The sequence below is a fragment of the Drosophila subobscura genome, chromosome E, assembly GCF_008121235.1.
Source record: "Drosophila subobscura isolate 14011-0131.10 chromosome E, UCBerk_Dsub_1.0, whole genome shotgun sequence".
Classification (NCBI taxonomy): domain Eukaryota; kingdom Metazoa; phylum Arthropoda; class Insecta; order Diptera; family Drosophilidae; genus Drosophila; species Drosophila subobscura.
The window spans coordinates 2,473,876-2,501,875 of record NC_048531.1 but is presented as its reverse complement, the minus strand read 5'-3'; the positions used below and the strand labels follow the sequence as shown (position 1 = coordinate 2,501,875).

The 28,000-nt window shown below is 49.5% G+C and overlaps 2 protein-coding genes across 8 annotated transcripts; both read left to right on the top strand.

The window, feature by feature from the left end:
• Positions 1 to 33: 33 nt before the first annotated feature.
• Positions 34 to 27,901, top strand: LOC117892526 (serine-rich adhesin for platelets). 7 transcript variants are annotated; one of them, XM_034798817.1, is made up of 17 exons: positions 34 to 89; positions 3,057 to 3,765; positions 11,137 to 11,232; positions 11,293 to 11,534; positions 11,601 to 11,747; positions 12,026 to 12,103; positions 14,822 to 15,159; positions 15,985 to 16,152; positions 16,216 to 16,336; positions 16,413 to 16,913; positions 23,620 to 24,030; positions 24,254 to 24,473; positions 24,555 to 24,690; positions 26,417 to 26,917; positions 26,979 to 27,119; positions 27,184 to 27,323; positions 27,384 to 27,901. In XM_034798817.1, the coding sequence occupies exons 2-17, from the start codon at positions 3,554 to 3,556 to the stop codon at positions 27,508 to 27,510; spliced, it is 3,579 nt and encodes a 1,192-aa protein (XP_034654708.1). In that variant the 5' UTR covers positions 34 to 89; positions 3,057 to 3,553; the 3' UTR covers positions 27,511 to 27,901. The 7 variants fall into 7 exon arrangements, with proteins under 7 accessions (XP_034654708.1, XP_034654709.1, XP_034654710.1 ...); XM_034798818.1 differs by lacking the exon at positions 23,620 to 24,030 and having other exon boundaries at positions 37 to 89; XM_034798819.1 differs by lacking the exons at positions 12,026 to 12,103; positions 23,620 to 24,030 and having other exon boundaries at positions 39 to 89.
• On the top strand, positions 9,703 to 10,548 carry LOC117892543. The gene has a single exon (XM_034798852.1). It carries the CDS (start codon positions 10,027 to 10,029, stop codon positions 10,327 to 10,329), a length of 303 nt encoding a protein of 100 aa, XP_034654743.1. The 5' UTR covers positions 9,703 to 10,026; the 3' UTR covers positions 10,330 to 10,548.
• Positions 27,902 to 28,000: the final 99 nt, after the last annotated feature.

Below are 28,000 nucleotides of genomic sequence, written 5' to 3'. Positions count from 1 at the left end.
ACTCTAGACTCACGGCATTCGCGATTCAACCTTTGCGTCGCGTGGTGCGCTTTGATAAAACAACTGCAGCTCTTTTGTATCAAGTACGAGTATGTACCGACCGAGTGTCGCGTAGCGCTGCCGATAAGCTTACGAAGCGGTCAGCGCAGCAGCATCAGCATCAACATCAACATCGTAGTCGTTGAAGCGAAAACTGTGAAGGGCAGGCAGCAGCCATAGGGCAAGCAGTTCCAAAGCCTTGTCCCAAAACCAACAACTAAAACTGTTTTGTGTGTTCTGTGCCCGTGTCAGTGTGTGCGTTGTGTGCTGTGATCGCCGTGCACTCCTAGTGGGTCACTGGAGCGTGCCATATGCCCAAAGCGGCGAGAGAAACATGCGACTCATGCGCTAGCTCAGAGGTGGAGGAGGAGGTGGAGGGCTCCGGTGGCTTGGGTGACGGCTGAAAGGGTGGACGCACGGACAGGTGTCAATGTCATTCTAAAATGCCGTTTTCGTAGCATTGAAAACCTTTGCACAGCAGCAAAAACGAGCACCGGGAACATAAGTACATATGTATGTACATTTATAGACTGGAGTCAGACCTGTCCATGAGTGCGAGAAATGGCAACAGTTTGCTCAACTCGTGCACTTCCGCTGGAACTCAATCGTTTCCATTGATTTTTGAGTATTTTTGAGTGTGTTTGGACTCTTTTCACATTATTTTCTTGTTGGCCGCGTCTGTGAAAACAACTTTTACAGAGAAAAAGCCATTTCACCCGTAAATTGAAAACGAACAAAAGCCAAGTAACAGCGCAGAAGAGGATGGGAAGCAGGAGGAAGCCGGAGGCAGAAAGAGAGACAGATAACCAAAACCAATCGGACAGCATCGGTTAACAGTATTAAAGCAGCGACTGGCGTCTATGGGGTGGGGGCCAACTTCCAACTTCCGTTCGTTTAAGCAGATTGTTTGTGCTTCTCTGCTGCTGCTGCTGCTGCTGCTGCTACTGCAGCGGCTCATGGGGAATGCCGAGAGGTGAAAAGGGGGTGAATGGAAAGACAACGATGAAGACTCAGGAAATGCCGGGCCGAAGTTCGCAATGCTCTGCCGTATCGAGCATCACAATATGATGGAATGATCGGAGAAGCGTGATTGGACTATGTACCTGTCTGCACTGCAAACCTTTACTCAACATCCAAGCAACCTCTGGAAGAGTATAACATATGAAAAGAAACTTTAAGCAACGCATCATTGGCAGGGATTGGGCTTTGACTAATTTCCCAATGAGTCGGCAGTTGAGTTGCGGCTGCGCCCTGCGGCTCTGCCCCTCGTCTGTATATGTACACATACATATGTATGTGTGTGTGTGTAGTGGTGGTGGCACCAGCAGCAGTAATTAAAGCTGGAAAAGAGCGTGAAACCGTTAGTAAAAGTAACATTGATAGCTCGGAAGATAAGTACCCCTGCAAGCCCACCCCTCGGTGGTGTGGCTGGTGGCACCCATCATCACAACACACATCAATCATGTGGCAAATATTGGCACAGGGAAAAATGTAGTCATAATTAATTGAGCGACTCCTTGAGCGTCTGTCTCCCCCGTCGCGAAGGCGGTAGTTCTCCTCCGGAAGGGGTGACCCGTTTGCCGGCGACCCAATTGCATTTGAAATTGTTGTTTAATTAGTCAGCAGATTAGTTACTGTAACAACTTAATTCGACATGCCATGCGAATGCGGCGAACAATTGTGTGAAAATTGCACAAATCTATCCCACGGACACACAAACAGACAGACAGAGATAGAGAGAGATGGAGATGGAGGTGCGCACAGGCAACACTGTAGCAACATTGAGCAATGCACTTGGATTCAAAATCAATTTCTATTGACCAACCTCAACAAAACTGCAACCGACAGAAAATGATATGCAAAACGGATTTGGATTTGGTTTGGGATCGGGATTGGGATTGGGATTGGGTTTGGAAATGTGTTGCAACTTGTCCGGGCTAAATGCATTTTTAATTGCTGCATTGTTTCAAAAATGCAAATCATGTTGTTGCACCGACCGAAATGATCCATTCCATGCCCCCACCATTCGACCAAACCCGCAGCAAATCCCACTCAGAGAATTTCAACATTTGTCGTTTTCTCCACAACGAAATTTCTATGACCAAGACCACTTTTGCCTGCCTTTTGCCTTTTGCCTTTTGCTGCCTGTTGTCTGCTGCTGCTGGTGGACGCCACCGAACAACAAGTGCGCCGCTGTCAGCTGAGCCGAAATGCGATACGGAATCGTAATCATCTTGTTTCTCGGTTCGGCTCGGCTCGGCTCGGTCCGGTCTGGTCTGGTCTGTTTGTATGTTTGTCTGTATGTCCACGCTGTATGTCAGCGTTTCATGTCATCCATTTAAGTGGCCAACAATCCCGAGCTTGACTGGAGCTGCCCAAGAATTTCTCTTTTCGAATTTGTGGGATTTTTTGCCTCGGGGCTTTGCCAAATAATTTCACACAAACACAACACACAGTTGTCAGGTGGAGTTGATAGAAGATGCTGTCGAAGATGAATGTTAGGCCACGCCACTCAATCCATAGCCCAAGAAATCATCCATGGATGAGCTTTAGTCGCATTCGAATTCCTCAGTGCCGGTAGGAGTCACTATCGCTCTCTCCCCCGCTATCACGAGGCCCAATTCGATGTACTCAACGTATGTAGTTTCCAAATTAATTGGCCCAAATACGTGCCCCACTCAGGTGCCGACAATTTACATATTTGGGCGTGCGGCCTAATAAACCCTGAAAATGCATCTTTCATGCGACTATTTCTTAATGGGTGCAGTAGCATTCAGCACGGACTTTCACGGTGACAGGCAGACTGACACACGAAGGAAGAGAGAGAGAGAGAGAGAGAGAGAGAAAGACAGAGATCTGTTCTGACGTCATGTTCTTTGGATTGGGGATGATGGGCCGGCCCAGCGCTCTGGCTTTGGAGAATCTGGTTATCTGGGGCGAGAAGTTCGTTATCTTCTGCTGGAATTTGTTTATGGGTTTCTCGCCGTAAAAATAAAACGAAATTCCTTTGATTGCAGTACGAAAACGAGCGCTGCCAGGCACACACAGGCGCTCCCCCCACACCTCTACCACTGATGGCAATTTGTGTGTCTCGGGAAGACCTGATAAGCTGCTCCATAAGCAACGTTTTCTTGTTTTGGAGCCCAAGTCAAAGGCAGTTGGGGACCGGTGGTCCCAGGGGCAAAACAATGGCGGCATCTGGCGCGTAATTAACCCACAAAAAAGCAAAAACAAAACAGCTCAACAAAAAACAAAAAGCAACTGCAAAAATAACAAACGAAACGAAACGAATTTGTTTTGGGCAAAAGTGTTTCATGTGCGCGCCAATTGCGAAGAATGAGATACGATTCCAGGGCATCCCATCCCATTCCAAGAGAGTGCGTGTAGCGTGAGTGCCGAAATGGCTTAGTGCTAGTGCCTGTGAAAGCGCGATAAAATCACAAGGGGATCGTCCCGTAACAAAGAAACAACAACAACATCAAGAAGAAACACCCACGAACGAGAGGCGTCGCAAATGGCAGGTGAATCGCCTGAAAGCAACAGCTCCGAGAGCAGTCCTGTCCAGCGGCAGTTGAACGGCAGTGTGGACAGTGGCATAGCCGTGCTGGAGGGGGAGGTCGAGACGCCGACGCTGAGACGACGGCAGCGGCTGCAGCAGTGCCAGCGCATCCTCCAGCTGCTGCAGCGGGACCATTCCACCCACAGGCAGCTGCGCGATAGATTAAGGTGAGTATGGGTATGGGTATGGGTACGGGTACGGGCATGGGGACAGGCCCAGAACGGAAGCAGCTGCAGTCGAGCTGGGGCTCGGCTCGGCTCAGCTTGGGTGCGCTCCGAGTGAGTGACTGGCTCGTTGCCCACCATCTTCGACCATTTGTTGCAAGCATCAGGCAAGCTGTAAGCAACGGATATCAATTCATGCAAATTTGCCGACCTCAAAATGAAAATAATGACAATATCCCAGGCGTAGTCAGTGAATCTTTCAGCAAGAACTCGCACTCAGTGAGCACTTGGGCGGAATCTTGAAAGCTCTTCTGAGAATCTGTTTCCACGCTTGCCAAAGAGAAACTGACTCTGGCGCTGAGTCAGCTTCTGGCCACAGAGTCAACTGCGGCAGCTGCCCCATCCACGAAACGATTTCCATGCACCATTACGACTTCGAGTGGCAGTGAAATGAGTTTGCCGTTTGAAGAACGAACCGCTAATGGGCTGTGAAAGTTCCACCAGAACGAAATTGCGAACCGATCCAATTGGTTGTCAACTTTATTTCTGAATATTCGACTTTCGATAATAAGGTATCCATCGGTTTGCAGTTCTCATGGTAATCCCTTAAAGTACTTCAAGGGTATCCAACATTCGAGTGTAGCCCCAGACCAAAGCCCGTTCCGATCCGTTCCCCAATCCATGTTTGTTTCGCTTTCCAACACGCGTGTGGAAAAGCCTACAGAGTGGAGCCGCAATCTTATCGGGTATTTCATAATTAATTTGATTAATGCCAATTAATTGCCGTAGGCTTTTGCATGGCCAATGGCGGGGCCAATCGATTTCAGATATTTTCTTTGGGCCAAACTCTGGTCATTAGCCGTCTCGTACATGTGACTGGCGGCTGGCGAAGCATTCCACAGCTGCAGTGGTAGTGGCACTGGCAGTGGCAGTGGCATAAAGCCAAGAATATGAATCCATTAGGGGCTGGGCTTTCTGTCTATTTGTACCCTCTTCTTGGGGGATTTGCATGGCCCTACTGTTGCGTGACCAGCAGCAAGGCTCGGACCCAGCCAGTCCGCAATTGCGGCCAGTTCCATTTCGGTTACTCGCCAGCAACGCACATAACATCCAAAAAAATAAACAAACAAGAAGCCAAATTATAAATTGAATAAATAATATTATGATAAAGAATTGACACATATAAGCTTACAAAAACCATTCGAATATGTGATATAACCGCGGAAATTGTCTTGACACTTATCTGCGAAATTCGTTGCCGCGCTTCATCGTTTTCTTTATATACAGAAACAGATACAGATGCAGATACAGATATATATATTTATCATTGTCCGCGAATGGAGCTCTTATCAAATCAACAAAAGGCTTATATAGCGAGCCGCAACAACGAAATGGGCAAACAAAATCCACTATAATATCCCCACCCCCCTCTGGGCTCCACTTATGTATATATATTACGGCTATATGTACGGACGGAAAGTAAACAATCCAAATAAAACTTGGCTAAAACAAACCTGTCGCCGCGTTCAGTCGCTGCTCCAGTCGCAGTCGCATTCGCATTCCCAGTCGGAGTCGGAGTCAATCGTTAACTTGAAGATCGTTTCCAGTAGAGGTGGAGGAGAGCCCTTATTCCAGTCGGGTCGGGCCTCGTGGTCTTAATCAGTTTGGTCTTGCCTTATAGAGGTATATAGTAGTGCCGCCGTGTCAGTCGGGAATTGTTTCAAAAAGTGCGTCATGCTTTCGGGATTGTTGTCGTTTTCGGGCTGAGGTTGTGTCCGACTGACTGCCGCCGGGGAGGAGTGGTGTGGTGGCAATTAGCGAGTTCATGTGGCAAACACCTCGAAAGAATCACGTACCGAAAAACAATATTTTCCAACAGTGATTGATTGTAATCGTTGCGAAACAAACGCGGAGAAAAGCCTCAAAATTGTGTGTGGTAATTATTTATCCAGATACTCCCCAGTGAAGTACACTGCGTGAGGTCTCCCCCGGGCCAGTTATAGCCAATAAAAGTGAAGAAAAATCGCATAATTTGATGCCAAGTGAAGTGAATTACACAACCAATAAAGAGTCTTTCGAGTGGTTCGAAGCACACAGGCACACAGCAGGCAAATATGAAACCCCAGGAAGTTACGCAACCCCCAATGATCTCAACATCTTTGGCAGAAACACTTGGGCAGTACCTTCTCGATAAGAATCTCAGCATCGCATCCATTTATCAACTTTAATTAGTGATAATCGCTATGTGCAAAAGTAAACACAAAGAAATACCCAAGAGTCTTAAATAAAAGCTCAATCGTGACTGCGAAGCCAAAGCGATTTCCCTTCCTCCCCAAAGTTAATCACTTCTATACATAGAACGAGATTGGAGCTTTGAGTTATTGCAGTTTTAATAAGTGCTTGATTAGATTAACAAGTTTGCATTCAGTTTTCATTCATGGGCACTCAATACTCTCGAAACTCAAATACCGCACGAAGGGTACATGGCCAATACACCTTTACGTATGTATATCTCTTGGTAAATAAACTCTCTGATAAGGCTCCCTGAGGCCAAAGTATGAGCATGAGGCCGGAGCAAACATTTCGAGCAACGGGCAAGGGCAAACCAAGCGAGTACGTGAAGTTATCTGTTCTGATAATCCAGAAGTATTTGCGCTAGTTTTATGTACGAGTATCTTGGCCATTTCCCTCTTTTAGTTATGACAAAACTTTGGGCTGCGAGGGTTTGAACCATTAGGGGGGAGAGAGGTCTTTCCGTGCGTGTGTGTGCTTCGAATGCAAATGCTGCAAAATCGTTTAAATGATCAAACACAATGTCACCTCCTCAGTGCTGCAAGCGTTTGATACGACTCATGGAGCTGCCAATCCATCGTCCTGGAGCCGCCAGCCTGCTGCTGGGCCTCACCTCGGTGGTGGGCCTCGTCGGCGGTGCCTACCTGCTGCAATGTGGCGCCCAGCGACTCCTCGGGTGAGTTAATCGAATAGCGATAACCAAATGAGTGTGTGCTCCCCCTCTGTGTGTTTCACGTGCGCGAGCGTGCAGCTGCCAGAAGATGCACTCGCACAGATACAGATACAGCAGAGATACAGATACCTACAGGTGCAGATGCCCCCGAGGAGATGTTGGCAGTGAAACTGAAACTGAACTTTCCGAGATGCAGCTGCCGCTGCTGCTGCTGCAGCTTCGATTCGATTACGTGTCCATCGTTTCGCATGACTTGATTGCGTTTGCGTGTGCGAAGAAAGCAAAGAAAAGTGCAGAGGAAAAGCATTTCGCATAAAAAGCGATTTGACATAATTGTTGCCATTTTGTGTGCTTGGCACAGTTGCGACTGCTGTGGCTGTTGCTGTTGCTGTTGTCTTTCTATGGTCTTTCCTCATCTCAGTTGGGCATCCAGTACGTAGCTGCGCCTTAATTAAGGATTGCGTAAGAGGCATCAGGCCAAACCAACTGCAGCGGATCAGCGGTGGCCAATCGAGTCGGTGCACAGTTTCCTTTTGCACCTGTAATGGTTTATGGATAACTGTACCGCTGCACGTTTCATAACATTAACAGGCCGTCCAGACTGCCCATTGAATTGACTTGGTGCCAAGACGAATTTGGCCCGCCAGAACCAAAGAGTTGCGACAAATGGCAAACGGAAATCACTGGCCAACAAAGGGCAGAAGCAGAATTGCCGCTGCCGCTGCCGCTGCCGCTTCCAGTCAAAGACTCGGCGAACACCTTTAAAGACTCGGCGAACATAAAAGATGGCAGGCCCAAACGCCCCAACAACAATTATCCGCCCACAATTGTTTGCTTTTCGTCACCAGCACTAGTCAATGGCAACTTAATTAGCTGCTTTGTGAAAAATATTCTTATGATATGCGACATGAGTAAATACTTGTACGAAAAGCCGTAGGGTAGGAGCTAGGGTAAGTTGCAATTAAATCTGAAAAGAGGACAGATATGTTTCTTCTGTTGATTAGAGTGTATGTTCGCTCCTTTTGTTTGCTCAGAGACTGAGAGTTGAATGACAGGTTGCACTTCCACAGAAGGGACACCAAAATAGAAACCAAAACAAGTTCCAAAATGGTCGAAAGTCTAGAAAACAAAGTTTTGTACGAATTAAACAAGTTCTGCATTTGGCACAAATGTCATTTGTGATCCGGTGTCGAAAGCAGCTTAGAGAGTGAGAGCAATCCAAAGCCAGTTACAGGCCATAACCATTGTCAATTATGAGCCATAAAGCAATTATCGCCCAAGATCCACTTCACCTTTAGTTGTTTTTAAACCAAAAACGCAGGTTATACATTTTAGTTTAAAAATCGTTTTCTATTGTCTAGCATCTAGCGTGTGGAAGCGGTTGCCATCAACAATTACAATAAACATGTACAAATATATATTCCAAATCGGAATCAAATTCCATATCCAGGTTTTCAGAAAAAATTACGAGTTTCTCGTTCACTTGAAAAAACGGAACATTTTTGAACTAGCTTCATGTTGGCGCCACTGTAGCATGTATGTAGTTGGCATGTAGATTGTGTGTTACAATGTATCGTTATATTTTGGTGCATTCAAATCCGTTCTGTGATTTCATTGGTGGGGGGTCGAAAAGAGTCAAGTGCCTTAGCTTCGTAGGGGGTCCATGTGTGAGTACCCAACAGGTGGTTGCCTTTTGCCTGTGGAGGGGCAGATAAAGGAGCTTCCAAATAATTACCGAAAAATTGTATTTATTGAGACGCGCAGAAATGGGGCTGGACAGATGGCAAGCACAAGATTCATCATTGCTATTAATAGTGGTCCATCGAGAAGTTTCCAGGATCTCAGACAATCACTATACAAGAAACAAACAAAAATGTGCTTAAACTAGAGATTTGTAGAACAAGACAGACAGGTTACTGAGGAATGTGCAAATGTCTTATGGTTTGTGGCGAATTTCAGAATCCTCAGGTTTCCTTTTTAAAATGAATTGTCTACTGGTAATATGGGTGATTATTTTAGAGCGTAATCCAACCTAAATTGGTGCCTGTCAAAATTCGTATTCATCCATCCGACTCAGTCATTAATAAAGCCAACCCGCACAGAACCAGAGGGCAACTTTATGATTTCTCGTGCTGCGAAATGCTAATGGGGATATTCCCAGCTTACATGTATACAAATATTAACCCAGATACTTTAGTCAGACCTCGAAGCATCTTTCTTTTTGTGAGCTTTAAAGGCGCCATTTATTCGCGAATACAGAGAAGTTTGTATTCCAATAAAGTTCGACCGTTCGATTGATTTGTTGAGGATTGAACGTCGCGGAGCATGCATAGATTCAAATTGCCAGACAAAATCGGAGGCAAACTCGTTTGCGGAATGTTTCTCACAATTAGCATTTGGAAATTAATGAAGTTCAGGCCGAGACACATAGCTGGAAAAGATTGCCAAAAATTAATTTATAGACAAATGAATGCATATGCATACGGGTATGGGGTATGGGGGTATGGGGGTATGGGTATGGGGCCCGAAACGGTTCCTGCTTGACCAGATATCGACTTGGTTGCTTGCTTGGGGATCAATCATGGAAGAAAGCCGATAGATGGGCTGGGAAATATGCCTAGTCACGGCTGATTCCGCTACGTAGACCCGTTGGGTGGGTTTTCTAGCCAGGGGGCGGCGGTGTACGGAAATGTAAGGTCTTCTTCTCCAGAGTCTACAATTGAATCTTACGTCATTAACGAGTTTGCTGCCAGCCAGCCAGCCAGCCAGCCAGCCTGTCTGAATGTTTACCCACTCTCTTACCCACGCTCTATGCCACTCTCTCTCGCTCTCTCTATGTCTGGGTATGCTTCTCTCTCTCTCCCCAGAGTCATGAAACCGGCATGGCGTATGAGCAACGCTTCGACTCAGCCGAGCCTCGGTCGGGTCTCAGCTGTTGCCCGCCCAGAGCCAACCAACTGCGCACAGCACAACAAAGGCAAACCTTGTCCGAGAAAGTTGTCAGTGTCGGAGTGCGCCGAATCGCGTTTCGTTGGCGAATCATCCAAATTAATGTGCTCCCAGACTCGAATATACATGCAAATCGGCGAAAACAGTTCAATCCGAGTGCCATGCCAAATCAAAGCAAACAAAGCACCAAACATCTCATGACATTCACATAAAATACAAAACACACGAGAGAGAGAGAGAGAGAGATCTGCAACACTTAAAACCCCCAAAACTAAACCAAAACCAAAACCACACCGAACTCCCGAGAAACCATCGAAGCTATAGAACCCTCCAGCAAAGGGAGAGAGAGAATGTTGCTCGCGTCCGTGGTGGTGTGCCAAGTGGAGAGATTGCTATGCATGCCGATCAGCTTTGCCGTGTTCGCCTTCCTCTTCATGGCCTGCGCCCTGGAGGTGGTTCTGCTGAAGACAACCACCAGTGATCCGGTGTTCGGGCGGCCGCCCGACGACGGGGACGAGGCCGGGGACGACGAGTCCGAGGAGCAGATCTACTATGAGAATCTCGGCAACAACTACGAGCACTGGGCCCGCCGACGGATGCGTTTCCATCAGAGGCAACAGCAACAGCAGCAGCAGCAGCAGCTGATTACTTAGATGCAGAATTTGCAATCGGTTGGGTATCGGCTATGACTGGTTTGCCTTTGTTTTTCGAAATTACATAGTGTATAGGAGAGAGAGAGTGTGCAATGTTTTTGTTTTTCGTTTGTAAGCGATTGCCAGCCAGACATTTCATTTGAATAAGTTACCCAAATTGTTTGTGATTGATTGTCAATTTTGAGCACGTTGTACCACAACGACCAGCACAACAAAACACGACGACTCGTGAATGGATTCGATACGAATGTGTACCTAGAGTCAGTCAGACCAGAGGAAAACCCTTCGTAGACTGTTCCTGCGAGAACTGATTGCACATCTCGGACGAGCGTAGCTTGTAAGCCGTGTGATATGTTTAGTTATTTGATACCTAGATCCTAAGTGACGCGAATAAATCTGGCTATAAAACGACACTCGACCGAACCGATGTTTCGATTGCTGCCCCTGGTCCAACTGGTTTTGCCTGTGGCTTTCCTCCTTTCCTCTTATGCAATCTGCCAGGAGGGATAGGCAGCCAAGTGAGAGAAAGTCCATTGCCCCAAGTGGCGGGAACGGCGGGACTCACTCTTATGTGGGAGAACTGGGAAGATGCAAAATGATCAAGCGAGCAGGCGCTAATTGTCTCTGGCGGCTGACTGGCAGCCAACTAATTGGTTGCTTGATTTCCTCATGTTTCTCCACAGTTTGTTTGTCTTGACCTGACCTTCTGCTGGTTGAACAACCCCTGCGATTCGGCAGAACTGACCTGACTAATCGCCGCGACTCGAACTAACCGAACATTCTCCGTGCTCTATGAATTATTTGCAGTAAAATAGCCGATAGGAAGTGGAAGAAGGAGGAGGCCAGCGAGGAGCAGAGCTGCAACGTCTGCTGTGCAGATTTGGACCAGGCCAGTCCCAAAACGTAAGTGCACCGCCAAGTGCCTCAGTCAGGTGCTTTGACCGATCGATCTGTCCCTTCCAGCTATGTGACATGTTGTACGTGCGGGAAGCTAGTGTGCCGCGGCCCCAAGTGCGCCGACTGGCGGCCGAAGGATGCCAAGTGGGAGTGCCAGCTGTGCCACAGCTCCAAGGAGTCGCTGGCCCACACCTCCTCCTGGGTGGCGGAGCAGATGTCCTTTAACCAGCACAAGTTCGTCTACCCGATGCGGGCCCGAAGCGAGGTCTACATACCCATCACTGGCGATGGCATCGACAGCACAATGCGTAAGCAGAAAACCACTAAAAGAACTCCCAATGAACTGAGAGCATGCCACACTTGGTCCCTTGCAGACATTGAGAGCGTCAGCCAGGTTGGGCAGAGCGTTCATCTCGACGAGCGAGCCAAGATACGTGCGTACGTGGAGGAAATCGTCGCCGAGATGCTGGGCGGCAATCTGGATCACATCAAAGTGGGGCAATTGTCCAAAAGTGAAAACTGTAAGTACAGCCTGCTGCTGCAGCTGCTCAGATTGTCAGCGATTTGATTTGCGCAAATGCAATTGTTGGTTCAGTGCATTCAAATTTCAATTTGCAAATAAGATTCAATTGGTCGGGCAACATTTGTGTTGGTCGGGACTGGCAACATTTGCTGCTGGCAACACAGCTTGCGGACAGCGGAAGTTCACTGCATACTTTTGGGCGCAGCCTTTGTTAAACTTTTATCTACACGAACACACCCTCTCACACTGTCACTCACACATGCAAATGCACTGCAGACTTGCAATTCTTCCACAAATTCCATGCGAAACTTTCGAACCTGCTTCTCAATGTGGAGAGCGACCTGCTTAAGGGAGGTAAGTAATCGAGAAGTCGAGCAATCAGCAGTCGAGCGAATGCAATGTAATCGTTTTGAATGTAACTAACCTCTCGATCCTGCAACCTGCAACCTGTAACCTGCTACCAGTAACTGTATCTACATGTACTTTGTGTTGAGTTGGTAGCCTTGAGTAGCCTTGCCCCAAATACGAGTATGCAGCAGTCGGAGTGTCGGAGAACTCCCTCGTTCGCCCACAAATGCCATAAAATAAATCCATGAATCGATGATTGGAGCTTTTGTATTCAATGCCAGTCGTACCGCCTGCCAGCCTTAGTCGCACTGACTTATCATTCTACAAATTGAGAGCCGAAATCAGCAATCTCTCTCACACACAGGGACTCTGGCTGACAGTCGCGAATCGCGGTCAGATAAGGCTACACGCCCATACATATGTAGCTCTGATAAGGTGCTTTAGCCATTGAAGTGCCGACAGCACTTTGCCGGCGCTATACAAGTGCTGAAGCCAGATGACAGACCGAGATACACATTCATCATACGCACCGTGTAAGCATTGCTCACCAACTGGTTCGCCTCTCGAGGCGGGAGATGTCCGTGGTGTAAATTTACAGCTTACATGGCCATTCATTCATGCTCATGAGGAGGCCCTCTGTCTTGGCAGTTGACTGACTAAAATTCACTAATTTACGCGAGGCAGCGGCAGCGGCAGCCAGCGTGCACGTAAATCCCAAATCAAAGCTCAACTGTTGGCCAAGAGGAGAGTCTCGGCAGTGCCGAAACACCCAACACCGCCAGCTGTAGGTCCCCCCACACACACATGCATGTGGCTGTGTGTGTGTAGACCTAAGAGAGTCAGTGTGCGTGTGTGTGAGAGTGGGGCTAAGTGAGCGGTTAGACGCTCGACAATCGCACGGAACCGCTTCATTTGCCAGAAGCGTCGCGCCGTGATCGTAACGTGAAACGAGCTCCGGGCTCCGGGTACACACACACACGCACTCGCACACACACACACACACGCAGCGACAGAAGATTCCGTCTAAACGGGGGTGCTAGTGATAACATTTTAAATTCTATATTGTAAGATAGCTTCAAGAATTTTTGGCCAGCAGCTAGAAATAGACCTCCGTCAGGGCAGAGATAAGGCGCAGAAGCTGCCAGATGAGTTCGGATTCAGTTACTTATGAGTTGTCGTCAACCTTGACCCGAGCCCCAGTGGAGCCAAAAAGATAGTTGAAACTCAAGTCGATAATCGTTATCGTAAGAGTCGTGGAAGAGACCTCAATCAGCGCTAATCAATATTAATGATCCCGAGTCCCGCTTGTAGCTCCAATCTGTGCGCAACCCAACCTGAGATGAACAACAACAGCAATAACAAGTCCATTATTTCCCGGTGGTGATCGTGAACTCTCAACACGTGCCTGTGCCTGTGCCTGTGTAGTCTACCTTTGACCTTAGCCCATCTGAACACCCAACTTATCGCAGGAAGTCGGCATAGCGACACCCCATCTGATCCGATGGAGAGCTATCAAGCCACTTGAACGCCGCGCAGGGCTACGCGTTAAGCGTATTCAGATGTGGAATTAAGTGATTTGTAATACTCGCATGCAGCACTGTGACAATTACTCAAGTGATTTGCGCTGAACCCTGAACTTTGGTCAGAAGTTGTCCGTCTGGGTCTGGTTCTGGTTCTGGTTCTCGGCCCGTTTCTCCGACTGTTTCGCTGCCTGCTTCATTCTGGCGTTATTTTCACCGATGACTCGCACGCGAATGTTTGTTTTGAATAGGGGACAGTTTCTATCTTTGACATTTTGCGCACACCTGACTGACTAACGGCAGAGCCTAGGCTAGACAGACCCACCGGAGCTCAGACCATTCAGTCGGGCAGCCACCAAGTGGATTGTTTGCCGATAAAGAAACATGGGCGGCATTGTAACGCAAAATAGATGGCTTTGGGCCATTCATTATTCACTATAAGATCGGGTATTTACCGCAATGCGACCATAGACTCAACATGTCAAAGGGAAAATGATGAATATATTCATAGGTATTCGCGATTTTCAGCATGAGTGGCTGGCAGCTCGAGCGACGAGGGAACTCGGCGATACATTTATGTGCATGTTTGGCAATGATTAGGGGTATGGGACAATACGAAAGTACAGCTTGAATATCTATTTGCAGTAACTAACAGCTCGACAGGCAGTTCAGTCAATGAAAACAAACAGTCAAGACAAAAACCCAAACAAAACCCAAGACACAAACCCGGAGTGCTCGAACAAATAAGCAACGGCAAACCAATACAAAATAATAACAAACACCCGCATCGCGTATACAAATACACAACCCAATACTCGTACACAATACACATACACACATACACATATACATGTATGCATGTATACATAGATGTGTGTAGCATGGACTTTACTTTGGGCCTAATCACCGGCGCGTATGCCGTTCTGGCCTTAGTTGTCTTCTACGTTGTTTACGTCATTGAGGTGAAATTAGGTATGGCCAGTACATACACATACACACACACATATCTGCATACACTCACTCCCCATACTTTCTTTGGCTTTCATATGCACACAGAAACACAATTAGAGCACGCTTAGAAGTAAATTCGTTTTCACTCTAATTGTATCGAACGTGGCCCACCAAGCAGTCAGCTAGTAGCGTGGCAGTTTTGGCCAGCCAGCATTCTTGGCCAATTTATTGACTTGACAATGCACACTTTCAGATCTGCCGGCCATTGTCAATGGCAACGACAACCCGAGTCCAACCAGAAACAACAACAGCAACAACAACAACAACAACAATGGGGATGCCGACTCTCTGGCAGACACCTCCCAGACCCGTCTACGCAGTCTCATCGAGACCATAATAGCGGAGACGCTGCGCAGCAGTGCGCTGAGCGTGAGTGGCGCCGTCTCGGAGATCAGCCTGGACACCAGCCGCTCGCTGGCCGCCGAGCTGCCGTGCCATGGCGGGATCGGGATGAAGCGACGCCACCGCACGGAGCACTACTTCGAGCCGAAGATCTATCAGGATCTGCTGGCCACAGCGGTGCTGAACAAGGTAAGCCCCGAGGCTGCGCTGTGCCTCCTGTGGTACCACACATGACCCCGCTGCCTTCGCGAGTGTCGTGTAAGCCGCGCGGCAGCCACCGTCTCCCTACCGTGTTCTGGCCACTTCCGCCACGCGCACTTCGTTCCGTTTTCGTTCTCGTTTTCGTTTTCGCTTTCATTGAACCCGCACTTGGGCGGCTTCGACTGTCCAGTGGCCACACACGACACGACCCCGCTGAACCACTGCCAGTCCACGCTAATTAGTCGCAGCTCAATGTCTCGACTGAAAAGACGTTTTCTTCAGCAGCAGCAGCAGCACCAGCAGCAGAAGTACACCCGCAGACAGCAGACTAAAGAGTGAAATCAATCACGACGCTAATTGGATATACATAGATCTACTTTGTGGACCAACTAAAAGGCCCAAGTGCAGTGCCTGACAGGACAATGGAGGACTCCGGGGACAAAGTAAATATTCTCTACGCTGCAATGTGTGAGAGCCAAGTGCATGACTCAGCTCAGAGCCCTATCAGCCGCGATTACGTACTCAACTCTAATCGGAATATCCCCAACCGTGTCGCCAAACTCCCCAAAGCTTCACAATCGAATTGTTTCGGCAGCGTGGGCCGCAATCTGACATTGTCACTGTCACTGCATACGATCGATAAGAGAATCTGCTAATAGTCGATGACGTTGCGAGCAGTGTCGGAATGGGAATGGATATGGCAGGGTCTAATCTGCTTAGGGGACACGCTCGACTGCTCTTTGGGGTTCAACAACACTCTGCTGCCCCAATGTCAAGGTTTTGGACTAAATTCTGTTGTCTTCTTCCCCACAGATTGCCGATAAGGATGGGAACACGCGGTTGGTGTCGGAGAGCACTCCGGACCTGAGTGCTCGCCTCATTGATGAGAATTACAATGCCGAAGCGTTGAGCAGCACGTCCGGCAGTTCCGTTGAGCCCCGAAGCGACTGCAGCCTCACCGACCATGAGTTGGAACTGGATGTAAGGCCCAGCAGCCACCCCTCTTGGCTCGTTGTCTCATCGCTCATCGCTCCCTCATTCCAGGTTGGCAAATCGCAATCCCTGCAAGCGGAGCTGGAGCGTGAATCGGTGCTGAGTGATTACATAGCCGCACACATGGTGCCCCTTCCGGACTTCTCGGCGTCTGTTACCGAATCGGAGGATGGTAAGTGATGGACAACTCCCCGCTCTGCGCTTTACGCTCTACTCTCTACGCTCTACGTTTCTCCTCTCCCTCTCAGACGTCGGATCCATCTCCTCGAGCATGATCGGCGATGGCACCTGGGAGGACAACTGGCTGTTCAAGAAGAAACGCAGCTCCATGCAGAGCTCGGCCACACCGAGCAGCATAGGCATGCTGGTGCCGGCTCCCAAGGAGCATGTGCGGGCCCAGATCGGCGACAGGACAGCAGACGAGGTCAGCGATCTGTCGGAGCTGGGCTCGGATGCGGAGGACAACTCGCTGGATGTGTTGCGCGGCAACGAGCTGAACGATCGCCTGCTGAGCAAGCATCTCATCGGAGGTCAGAACACAAAACTCGTGCTGGACGAGCTCGTGGATCGCAGCAGCCTGGTCTCCCACACCCTCCCGGAGGAGCACGAGCCCGCATTTACCGACACCACAAACGCATTTGTCGTAGCCTCCAGGGCCGTGCCATCGCAAAGAGCAGCCGCACCCCCGCCACCCATGGTGTTCCAAGATGACTCTCTGAACGAGGAGCTGGTCCAGACTCCCGTCGCAGGTAATTGTCACCTGCACATATGCATTTGCCCCAACCGTAGCACTTCATCCTTGCCATCCTTAACACTGGGCTGACCACCGCCTCTGATTAGACCACGAGCATCCCAGAGTGTCCTAGATACAAGTTGATTCCATCCTAGCTGTTTGAAACCCGGACCCGGAAACCCGTCAGTTAGCGTAGAACCTCAGCCCCGATCTGTGCCTGATCTTGAAGCCTCGCCATTTAGCAGTCGTTTGTGTTACAGCCCACGCGGAAGCTGACGGACTGGCCAGCCTCGAAGGCTGCACCGGTTACAGCACAGTCGAGTACATCGACGAGGAGCAGGTGCGCGAGACCACACCCTCAGTCATCGAGATCCTGGCCGCCATTGCCTTGGGGCCGATGCTAGCGGTCCCAGCATCGGAGCAGCCTGGCGTAATGACACCCAGCGAGATGCATACTCTGAAGGAGCTGAGTGACTTGGCGCTCGCCGAAATAAACGCTCGTGCAGTGGACCTTGCGCACCATTCCCTTGACATCATTGAAGAGGAGACAACCGAATTATTTCCCCCAACAGGCTGTGGCTCAGAGCCGCCCACTGTAAATGCCAATCCACCAATACGCACCGACCACTCAGCTCAAACATTTTGCCATCCATTCAACTCCATCGAATCGACTGCGCCCCAGGACAACGCAGTGATACCGAATTCTGCCTTAGTTGACCACTTGAAAGCAGGGGATAACCTGAAAGCATTGGAAATCATTTCGGACAAAGAAAACGTCGCTGCTGATCCTCCGGCTGCAGTGGAAATCATTCCAGAGACAGAAACCGTGGTTGTGGAATCTCCCGCTGCAAAGGAAACCAGTCCGGAGACAGAAACCGTGGCTGTGGATCCTCCAGCTGCAGTGGAAATCATTTCACAGCCAGAAAAAGCACCTGTGGACCCTCCGGCTGCAGTGGATAATATTCCAGAGACAGAAACCGTGGCTGTGGATCCTCCAGCTGCATTGGAAATCATTTCACAGCCTGAAATCGCACCTGTGGATCTTTCAGCTGCAGTGGAAATCATTCCGGAGACAGAAACCGTAGCTGTGGATCCTCCAGCTGCAGTGGAAATCATTTCACAGCCTGAAATCGCACCTGTGGATCCTCCGGCTGCAGTGGAAATAATTCCGGAAACAGAAACCGTGGCTGAGGATCCTCCGGCTACAGTGGAAATCATTCCAGAGACAGAAACCGTGGTTGTGGAATCTCCCGCTGCAAAGGAAACCAGTCCGGAGACAGAAACCGTGGCTGTGGATCCTCCAGCTGCAGTGGAAATCATTTCACAGCCAGAAAAAGCACCTGTGGACCCTCCGGCTGCAGTGGATAATATTCCAGAGACAGAAACCGTGGCTGTGGATCCTCCAGCTGCATTGGAAATCATTTCACAGCCTGAAATCGCACCTGTGGATCTTTCAGCTGCAGTGGAAATCATTCCGGAGACAGAAACCGTAGCTGTGGATCCTCCAGCTGCAGTGGAAATCATTTCAAAGCCAGAAATACCACCTGAGGACCCTCCGGCTGCAGTGGAAATCATTCCAGAGACAGAAACCGTGGCTGTGGATTCTGCAGCTGCAGTGGAAATCATTCCAGAGACAGAAACCGTAGCTGTGGATTCTCCAGTTGCAGCGGAAATCATTTCACAGCCAGAAATAGCACCTGTGGACCCTCCGGCTGCAGTGGAAATCATTCCGGAGATAGAAACCGTGGCTGTGGATTCTCCAGCTGCAGTGGAAGTCATTTCACAGACTGAAATCGCCCCTGTGGATCCTCCGGCAGCAGTGGAAATCATTCCAGAGACAGAAACCGTGCCTGTGGATTCTCCAGCTGCAAAGGAAATCATTACACAGCCAGAAATAGCACCTGTTGACCCTCCGGCAGCAGTGGAAATCATTCCGGAGAGAGAAACCGTAGCTGTGGATCCTCCAGCTGCAGTGGAAATCATTTCACAGCCAGAAATAGCACCTGTGGACCCTCCGGCTGCAGTGGATAATATTCCAGAGACAGAAACCGTGGCTGTGGATCCTCCAGCTGCATTGGAAATCATTTCACAGCCTGAAATCGCACCTGTGGATCTTTCAGCTGCAGTGGAAATCATTCCGGAGACAGAAACCGTAGCTGTGGATCCTCCAGCTGCAGTGGAAATCATTTCAAAGCCAGAAATACCACCTGAGGACCCTCCGGCTGCAGTGGAAATCATTCCAGAGACAGAAACCGTGGCTGTGGATCCTCCAGCTGCCGTGGAAATCATTTCAAAGCCAGAAATAGCACCTGAGGACCCTCCGGCTACAGTGGAAATCATTCCAGAGACAGAAACCGTAGGTATTGATCCGCCGGCAGCAGTGGAAATCATTCCGGAGACAGAAACCGTAGCTGTGGATTCTCCAGCTGCAGTGGAAATCTTTTCAAAGTCAGAAATTGCACCAGTGGACTCACCGGCTGCCGTGGAAATCATTCCAGAGACAGAAATTGCACCAGTGGACTCTCCGGCTGCTGTGGAAATCGTTCCAGAGACAGAAACCGTAGCTGTGGATCCTCCAGCTGCAGTGGAAATCATTTCACAGCCAGAAATATCACCTGTGGACCCTCCGGCTGCAGTCGAAATCATTCCGGAGATAGAAACCGTGGCTGTGGATCCTCCAACTGCAGTGGAAATCTTTTCAAAGTCAGAAATTGCACCAGTGGACTCACCGGCTGCCGTGGAAATCATTCCAGAGACAGAAATTGCACCAGTGGACTCTCCGGCTGCTGTGGAAATCGTTCCAGAGACAGAAACCGTAGCTGTGGATCCTCCAGCTGCAGTGGAAATCATTTCACAGCCAGAAATATCACCTGTGGACCCTCCGGCTGCAGTCGAAATCATTCCGGAGATAGAAACCGTGGCTGTGGATCCTCCAACTGCAGTGGAAATCATTTCACAGCCAGAAATAGCCCCTGTGGACCATCCGGCTGCAGTGGAAATCATTCCAGAGACAGAAACCGTAGCTGTGGATCCTCCAGCTGCAGTGGAAATCATTTCACAGCCAGAAATATCACCTGTGGACCCTCCGGCTGCAGTGGAAATCATTCCGGAGATAGAAACCGTGGCTGTGGATCCTCCAACTGCAGTGGAAATCATTTCACAGCCAGAAATAGCCCCTGTGGACCATCCGGTTGCAGTGGAAATCATTCCAGAGACAGAACCCGTAACTGTGGATCCTCCAACTGCAGTGGAAATCATTACACAGCCTGAAATCGCGCCTGTGGATCCTCCGGAAGCAGTGGAAATCATTCCGGAGATAGAAACCGTGGCTGTGGATCCTCCAGCTGCAGTGGAAGTCATTTTAAAGCCAGAAATAGCACCTGAGGACCCTCCGGCTGCAGTGGAAATCATTCCGGAGACAGAAACCGTGGCTGTGGATCCTCCAACTGCAGTGGAAATCATTTTACAGACAGAAATAGCCCCTGTGGACCCAACGGCTGCAGTCGATATCATTTCAGAGACAGCAACCGTAGCTGTGGACCCTCCGGCTGCAGTGGATATCATTTCAGAGACAGTTCCCGTAGCTGTGGATCCTCCGGCTGCAGTGGAAATCATTTCAGAGACAGAAACCGTAGCTGTGGATCCTCCAACTGCAGTGGAAATCATTACACAGCCTGAAATCGCACCTGTGGACCCTCCGGCTGCAGTGGAAATAATTTCGGAGATAGAAACCGTGGCTGTGGATCCTCCAGCTGCATTGGAAATCATTACACAGCCAGAAATATCACCTCTGGACCCTCCGGCTGCAGTGGAAATCATTCCGGAAACAGAAACCGTGGCTGTGGATTCTGCAGCTGCAGTGGAAATCATTCCAGAGACAGAAACCGTAGCTGTGGATTCTCCAGTTGCAGTGGAAATCATTTCACAGCCAGAAATAGCACCTCTGGACCCTCCGGCTGCAGTGGAAATCATTCCGGAGATAGAAACCGTGGCTGTGGATCCTCCAACTGCAGTGGAAACCATTTCACAGCCAGAAATAGCACCTGAGGACCCTCCGGCTACAGTGGAAATAATTCCGGAGATAGAAACCGTGGCTGTGGATCCTCCAACTGCAGTGGAAATCATTTCACAGCCAGAAATAGCACCTGAGGACCCTCCGGCTACAGTGGAAATCATTCCAGAGACAGAAACCGTAGGTATTGATCCGCCAGCTGCAGTGGAAATCATTCCGGAGACAGAAACCGTAGCTGTGGATTCTCCAACTGCAGTGGAAATCATTTTACAGACAGAAATAGCACCTGTGGACCCTCCGGCTGCAGTGGAAATCATTCCAGAGACAGAAACCGTAGCTGTGGATCCTCCAGCTGCAGTGGAAATCATTTCACAGCCAGAAATATCACCTGTGGACCCTCCGGCTGCAGTGGAAATCATTCCGGAGATAGAAACCGTGGCTGTGGATCCTCCAACTGCAGTGGAAATCATTACACAGCCTGAAATCGCGCCTGTGGATCCTCCGGAAGCAGTGGAAATCATTCCGGAGATAGAAACCGTGGCTGTGGATCCTCCAACTGCAGTGGAAATCATTCCAGAGACAGAAACCGTAGCTGTGGATTCTCCAGCTGCAGTGGAAATCATTCCAGAGACAGAAGCCGTAGCTGTGGATTCTCCGGCTGCAGTGGATAATATTCCAGAGACAGAAACCTTGACTGTGGATCCTCCGGCTGCAGTGGAAATCATTTCACAGCCAGAAATAGCACCTGTGGACTCTCCGGCTGCAGTGGAAATCATTCCAGAGACAGAAACCGTAGCTGTGGATTCTCCAGCTGCAGTGGAAATCATTTCACAGCCTGAAATCGCACCTGTGGATCCCCCGGCAGCAGTGGAAATCATTCCGGAGACAGAAACCGTAGCTGTGGATTCTCCAGCTGCAGTGGAAATCTTTTCAAAGTCAGAAATTGCACCAGTGGACTCACCGGCTGCCGTGGAAATCATTCCAGAGACAGAAATTGCACCAGTGGACTCTCCGGCTGCTGTGGAAATCGTTCCAGAGACAGAAACCGTGCCTGTGGATTCTCCAGCTGCAGTGGAAATCATTTCACACCCAGAAATTGCACCAGGGGACTCTCCGGCTGCCGTGGAAATTATTCCAAAAACAGAAACCGTAGCTGCGGATCGTTCAGCTGCAGTGGAAATCATTCCGGAGACCGAAACCGAGGCTGTGGGTCCTTTAACTGCAGTGGAAATCATTCCAGAGACAGAATCCGTGGCTGTTGATCCCCAAGCTGCAGTGGAAATCATTGTTCATCCTGAAATCGCACCTGTGGATCCTCCGGTTGCAGTGGCAACCAATTCTGAGACAGAAACCGTGGCTGTGGATCCTCCAGCTACAGTGGAAATCATTGCTCAGCCTGAAATCGCACCAGGGGACTCTCCGGCTGCCGTCGAAATTATTCCAGAGACAGAAACCGTGGCTGTGGATCCCCAAGCTGCAGTGGAAATCATTGCTCATCCTGAAATCGCACCTGTGGATCCTCCGGTTGCAGTGGCAACCATTCCTGAGACAGAAACCGTGGCTGTTGATACTCCAAGTGCAGTGGAAATCATTCCAGAGACAGAAACCGTAGCTGTGGATTCTCCAGCAGCAGTGGATATCATTTCACAGCCTGAAATCGCACCTCCGGCAGCTGTGGTTTTAATTCCAGAGACAGAAACCATGACTGTTGATACTCCAGCTGCAGTGGAAATCGTTCCAAAAACAGAAACCGTAGCTGCGGATCGTTCAGCTGCAGTGGAAATCATTCCGGAGACCGAAATCATATCAGAGACAGAAACCGTAGCTGTGGATCATTCAGCTTCAGTGGAAATCATTCCGGATACAGAAGCCGTATCTGTTGATCCTCCAACTGCAGTCGAGGTCGTTCCAGAGACGGAAACCGCGACTCCTGATCTTCCAGCGGAATTGGAAATTATTTCACAACCTGGAAACGCACCTGTGGATCCTCCGCCAGCAGTGGAAATCGTTTCGCAGACAGAAACCGCACCTGTTGATCCTCCAGCTGCAGTGGAAATCGAACCAACGTCGGAATGTGTTCCAGCGCAATCATTCGGAGAACACTCTAGGAGCGATAGTTCCGCTTTAGGTAAAGCGTCTCAAAAGTGCCTTCGAAGACAGCCGAACATTCCTGACACAACACCGAGCGATGGAGACGCGGCAGCGAGAGCCGAGCCTGTAAACCTCTTGGGGACCATTTGCAAGTTTTACATAAAAGACAAACGACTTTTGGCAACAATCGAACGCAGACGTCGACGCGCTCTGATCATGCACAAATACCTGAGCTCCTTCGACTCTATGGAGGACACCATAGACGATGTTTGCGAGACCCATCCCAGCCTCTTTGACGAATTGCACCCGCAAGACGGTGATAGTTTAGTTTCCAGTAGAGAATCCAATAGCCAAGTCAGAACTGATGCTGTGGGCAGCCAAACTGCTAGGGCAGATAACATAGGGTCTTCAATTCCTAGAGCCCCATATAGTAGATCCACCGAACTGCACTCAGATCGCTTAGAGGATCCATTGAGGTCAGGGACTGTTCGTAGCAGTGAAACATTCTGTGATATGGGAGATGATAAGGACATAGAGTTAGAGGTAGAGACTGATTCAATCATTGTAGGCAGTTTGAGCGAAATCTCGTATAATTTCATTAACGTAATTCTCTTCTCAGATCAATTAAGTTCAGAGTCGAGTCACAGCGATGAGAGTGCGCCGTCCACCGGCTGTGAGACCTTCGACGGAGACGGCGACTCTGAACAGGAGTTCGTTAGCCAGAGAGTTCTAGTTTTGGACGAGCGCACGTCTAGGACCAACACTCACACTTCCAACAGCAACACCAACACCAACACCAACTCTAACTCTAACACACATCCCACTCACACTGAAACCACAACCACAACCACAACTAACCCCACAAATCCGAGTAGACGCACTAGCGGCAAACTAACAAATGGTTCCCTGAGATGGTCGAACAAGGCGGGTGCCTGTGCCATCGCACGCCCGAATGGTGGCCAACTGGTGGCCCAACAAAACGACCTTACTGATGATGACGATGTCGTACTGTTGCGGCGCTTTGTGCCAGGTAACAGTAACCTAACCATAGACATGGCATGGCCACCGCTGCCATCACTCGGTGTTTGTTGTCCTCTCCCCGCCTCTCCTTGCCTTTGGTGCTGCTGATTGCTTGGTCTTGCTATTCCTTTGCCGTGTGCGCCCCGCTTATGTTAACTGTCTATGTGCCTATTGTGTGTCCTGCTCAGATGATTCCCATTGTTCTAAAACCAACCCACCCAACCCACGTGCAGGTTCTATTGCAGAGCGCGAGGTCAAGAAGTGGTACAACGCCGTCGAAATGCCCAACAATCCGTACGCGCCCGAGGCCCTGAAGCAGCGGATCAGCGGCACGCAGGAGCGCTACATGGATGTGCCGAACATCAGTCCCAGTGCCGAGCAGAAGGCCCTGGCCGCCGCCCTCACCGAAGAAGGCGACCCGGACCCGGCGCCCCCTTCCACCGACTACAAACGGTAAGTGAAGACTCGTCCCCAGCCGGACTCGGACTCGGACTCGGACTCGTCGCCATATCTAACCATTCATCGAACACACAGCTACAGCCGCGACTACTACATCAACGATGCCCCCCACGGCACAGAAGTAAGCGGAAACGGACGGGGTGCACCATCGTCCAGTGTGGAGAGGCAACCCACCGCCGAGGATGTGGAGCTGGACATTGTTATCAACGAGGTAAATCAACCTGAACCACTACCACAGCATGGCCGCATGTCAAGTAGCGCTCAGAGCAACGCTCCCTCCGCCGACCACTCTCATTGGACACTATCCACGCCAGTGCGCCGTAGCAGTTCGCTTAAATTCATTAACAAGCGTCCCGCCCACTCATTAACGCCCGTCCCCATCAACGACTACGAGCGCCCTTCCACGTCAGCGTCCCAGTACCGAGACACAAGCGTAGGGCTAGACGACGAGGACTTTGATGTCCGCTCCCACCGCTCCTGGCGCAGCAGCATTGGCCAGTTCGGCTATGGTTCTGCCAGCACCCTGCCCAAGCGGCGCACCCAGTCCAGCCTGAGCCTGCACAGCAACGGCAGCGGGGTCTCCTTCGGCTCGTCGGCGTCCAAGAGGCGTCCGGTCGGGCCCTCGGCCGGGGTGCTCACACAGTTCGAGAAGCAGTTGCTGCACAAGGACCTCAAGCGCAACAGCTTCCGCGCAGTGTCGGGCAGCTCGAAGGAATTCGTGATGAATCCTCTGTTCGAAAGCGAGACCCCCAAGCTGGCGCTCAGGCCAGAGACAGAGGACCCGGGCGACTCGGGGGTCGATAGCTGCCTGAACGGCTTCAGCGGTGCGGATGCCAAGTACAGTAACAATAGTTTACTCTTTTAGATCAAACAGGATGGAAACAGGTTAGGATAGGACAGAAGGTCGAATAGGGTCGGGTCGAATGGGGTCGGGTCGGGTCGGTAGCTTCCATTTGCCAAATCCACGCATAGCTTAGTCAGAATCAATGTTAAACACTAGTCAGTATGGAAAACTCGAGTTTCCCTGTACATATGTATCCTGTCTGCAAATGAGTGATGAGAATAGGGGAGGGACCGCACACAGAATCTCCAGCACAGGGTTAGGTTCAGGGTCAGGGTCAGGGGCCATTCGTTACACCCTTCAACCGCACCAAAATGCACACAAATTCCATGAGCAATGAGCGTATGTCTTGCTAGTGTTCTATCTATGTATCTACCCATCTATCTAACTTGTACTTTTATTTAGTAAATATTTACGTAATGTAATGCTAATGCCCCTAGAGTATGGAACAACTTACTTTTTTTAATCATTATATTTTGCTGTTAAAGCTGTCAAATAAATAATACGTAGCAGTACTTAGCTCCAACCTGCATCTGTATGCACTCTGCTAACGATCTTTTATGAACAAAAAAACCACAACTCCACACGCCTAGCGATATTTACCCACATATTATGCATTCCGAATAAAGCCAAAGCCATGAGCAAACCAATAAAAACAAAACACAAGCAATGAAACAAATGTTTTTAGTATCCCAACAACCTACTGAATGGTGAGTACAGGATCCGAGATTTATTTAGAATTTACAATTATCTACACTGTCTGAGGTAGCTTTTGTGGAACATGACTAACAGCATTTGTTTCGAATTAAGCCATTGAATAACTATTTCTAAGCGAATGTTTGCATGATGCTGCTTGACCCGTACACCTCACACCTCACACACCACACACCACACAACATCCACTCGAAGAAACACTAAAATCACCAACTTTGCCACACATACAAATAGAAGTACACATTATACTGTAAGTACTAACACGCCCACTGTTCTTCTCTCCGCTTGAATGTTGACCGTAACTACTAACCCTACAACACACACGAACCAACACACAAAACCAACTACCGAAACAATCAAAACAAAATTATACCACCAAAAGGCGGCTCCAAACGCAAGCAAAGCTGCAAAAGAGCAGGAGCAGGAAGAGGAAACTGCTGCGGCACACGTTTACACGGCCTTGCCAGCTCAGGTGTTGGACGATTCCCTAGAGACCCAATCGAACCCTTCGCTGCACTCCCTTCAAACCACGACGACCACCAGCGATGAGTCCGAAACGGTGCGCGTCTATGACTTCAATAAGCAGGAGACCACGGTCATCAGAGCTGCCCCTGCGGAACAGCAGCCAAGCTCCTCCACGACATCATCCATGGAGTCGGCTCGGAGCGCACCGTTGTCCTCTTCCTCCACAGACGCGTCAGTGTCCAAAAAGCGTGAGCGACCAGTTGTCCTACAATTTGGCCCTTCCGACTCGGTGCCCAGCATCGGCTCGCCAGCGAGTACGCCCACAAGAGGCTCGACACCCCCGGCGTTCCGCTTTCTCCAGCCCAAGCGACGCCTCATCGAGCCGAGTCAAGTGCTGTCTGTGGACGAAGATGATTGGGTAAGTGAATACTTTTTGGCATGATGCTTGATTTTAGCAGCTGATGAAATATGCTTGGCAGCCCGAACCAAGTACACCCGGCGCAGAGAAGCCAGCCGTAGAAGATGAGGTGGCCCATGCCATGCCCTCGGTCAAAGCTCTGGCCCAAGCCTTTCTCCTGACCAGCAAAGCCCAGCAAGCCGAGCGACGATGGCGATCAAAGGTAAGCTCGAGTGGATCTGTAGCATAGATCTGTTCATTTAAATGTGAGTATATTTTGACACAAGGTGAGGATGGCAGCCACACATGATTCATCAGACAAGCCAGCTACCTCCCTGGCACGACGACCCAAGCTGGAGCATGCCGTCTCCATGGCAGAGGTAGCCGATGAATCCACGATCGCCTCTGACTTGTCATCCCTCGAAACGTAAGTTCTCTTTGGAGTTGGATAAATGTTACGTTCCTGAGTTCCTTCTCAAACTCACAGGGATCCATCTATGCACTCGGACGGTTCCATGAATCCACCCATCGCCTCGCCTGTGAGCCCAGTTCCGGTGCGCCACGGTTTTCTCCGGAGCAATATTGCTTTCTTTGAGAACTTAAAGTTTAAGTAAATACACGAAGGGGATGAAAAGTGCAGCCATTGGTGGATATTCCTTGTGCAATATGCACAGCAATGGTAGAGCACTCCACGCATCGTAACCAAAAATCATGTGCCATGGCCATGGCCTGTATTCCCTAACCTATTCACACACAAACACACACACACACACACACACACACACACAACAAAGTACTTAACTTAATTGTTACTTGTAGTGCGTATTTATTATTAACAACTATTATGTCCATGGATACTATCTATTTAGCCCTAAGATATGTATTATGCGTGTACTTATTAGACGTAACAGAACTAGTTAAAGTTTCAACCGAGAGAGGATACGTGTTACCCGTAAGTGCTTAACTGTTGCATATTTATAATCAATAAATCTTACATGGTATTAAGGGCTCGTCTTTACAACTGACATTCACAAGAGACTTGCACAGATCTTTGACACCGGTGTTGGCACCAGTTAGCAACTTAAAGAACAGCCCACAAGAATC

Coding starts and splice junctions, on each gene's coding strand:
- LOC117892526 (XM_034798817.1), top strand. CDS start 3,554: ATGGCAGGTGAATCGCCTGAAAGCAACAGCTCCGAGAGCAGTCCTGTC. Junction 27,120..27,183: donor AGCGACGATGGCGATCAAAG/GTAAGCTCGAGT, acceptor TTTTGACACAAG/GTGAGGATGGCAGCCACACA. Junction 27,324..27,383: donor GACTTGTCATCCCTCGAAAC/GTAAGTTCTCTT, acceptor TCAAACTCACAG/GGATCCATCTATGCACTCGG.
- LOC117892543 (XM_034798852.1), top strand. CDS start 10,027: ATGTTGCTCGCGTCCGTGGTGGTGTGCCAAGTGGAGAGATTGCTATGC.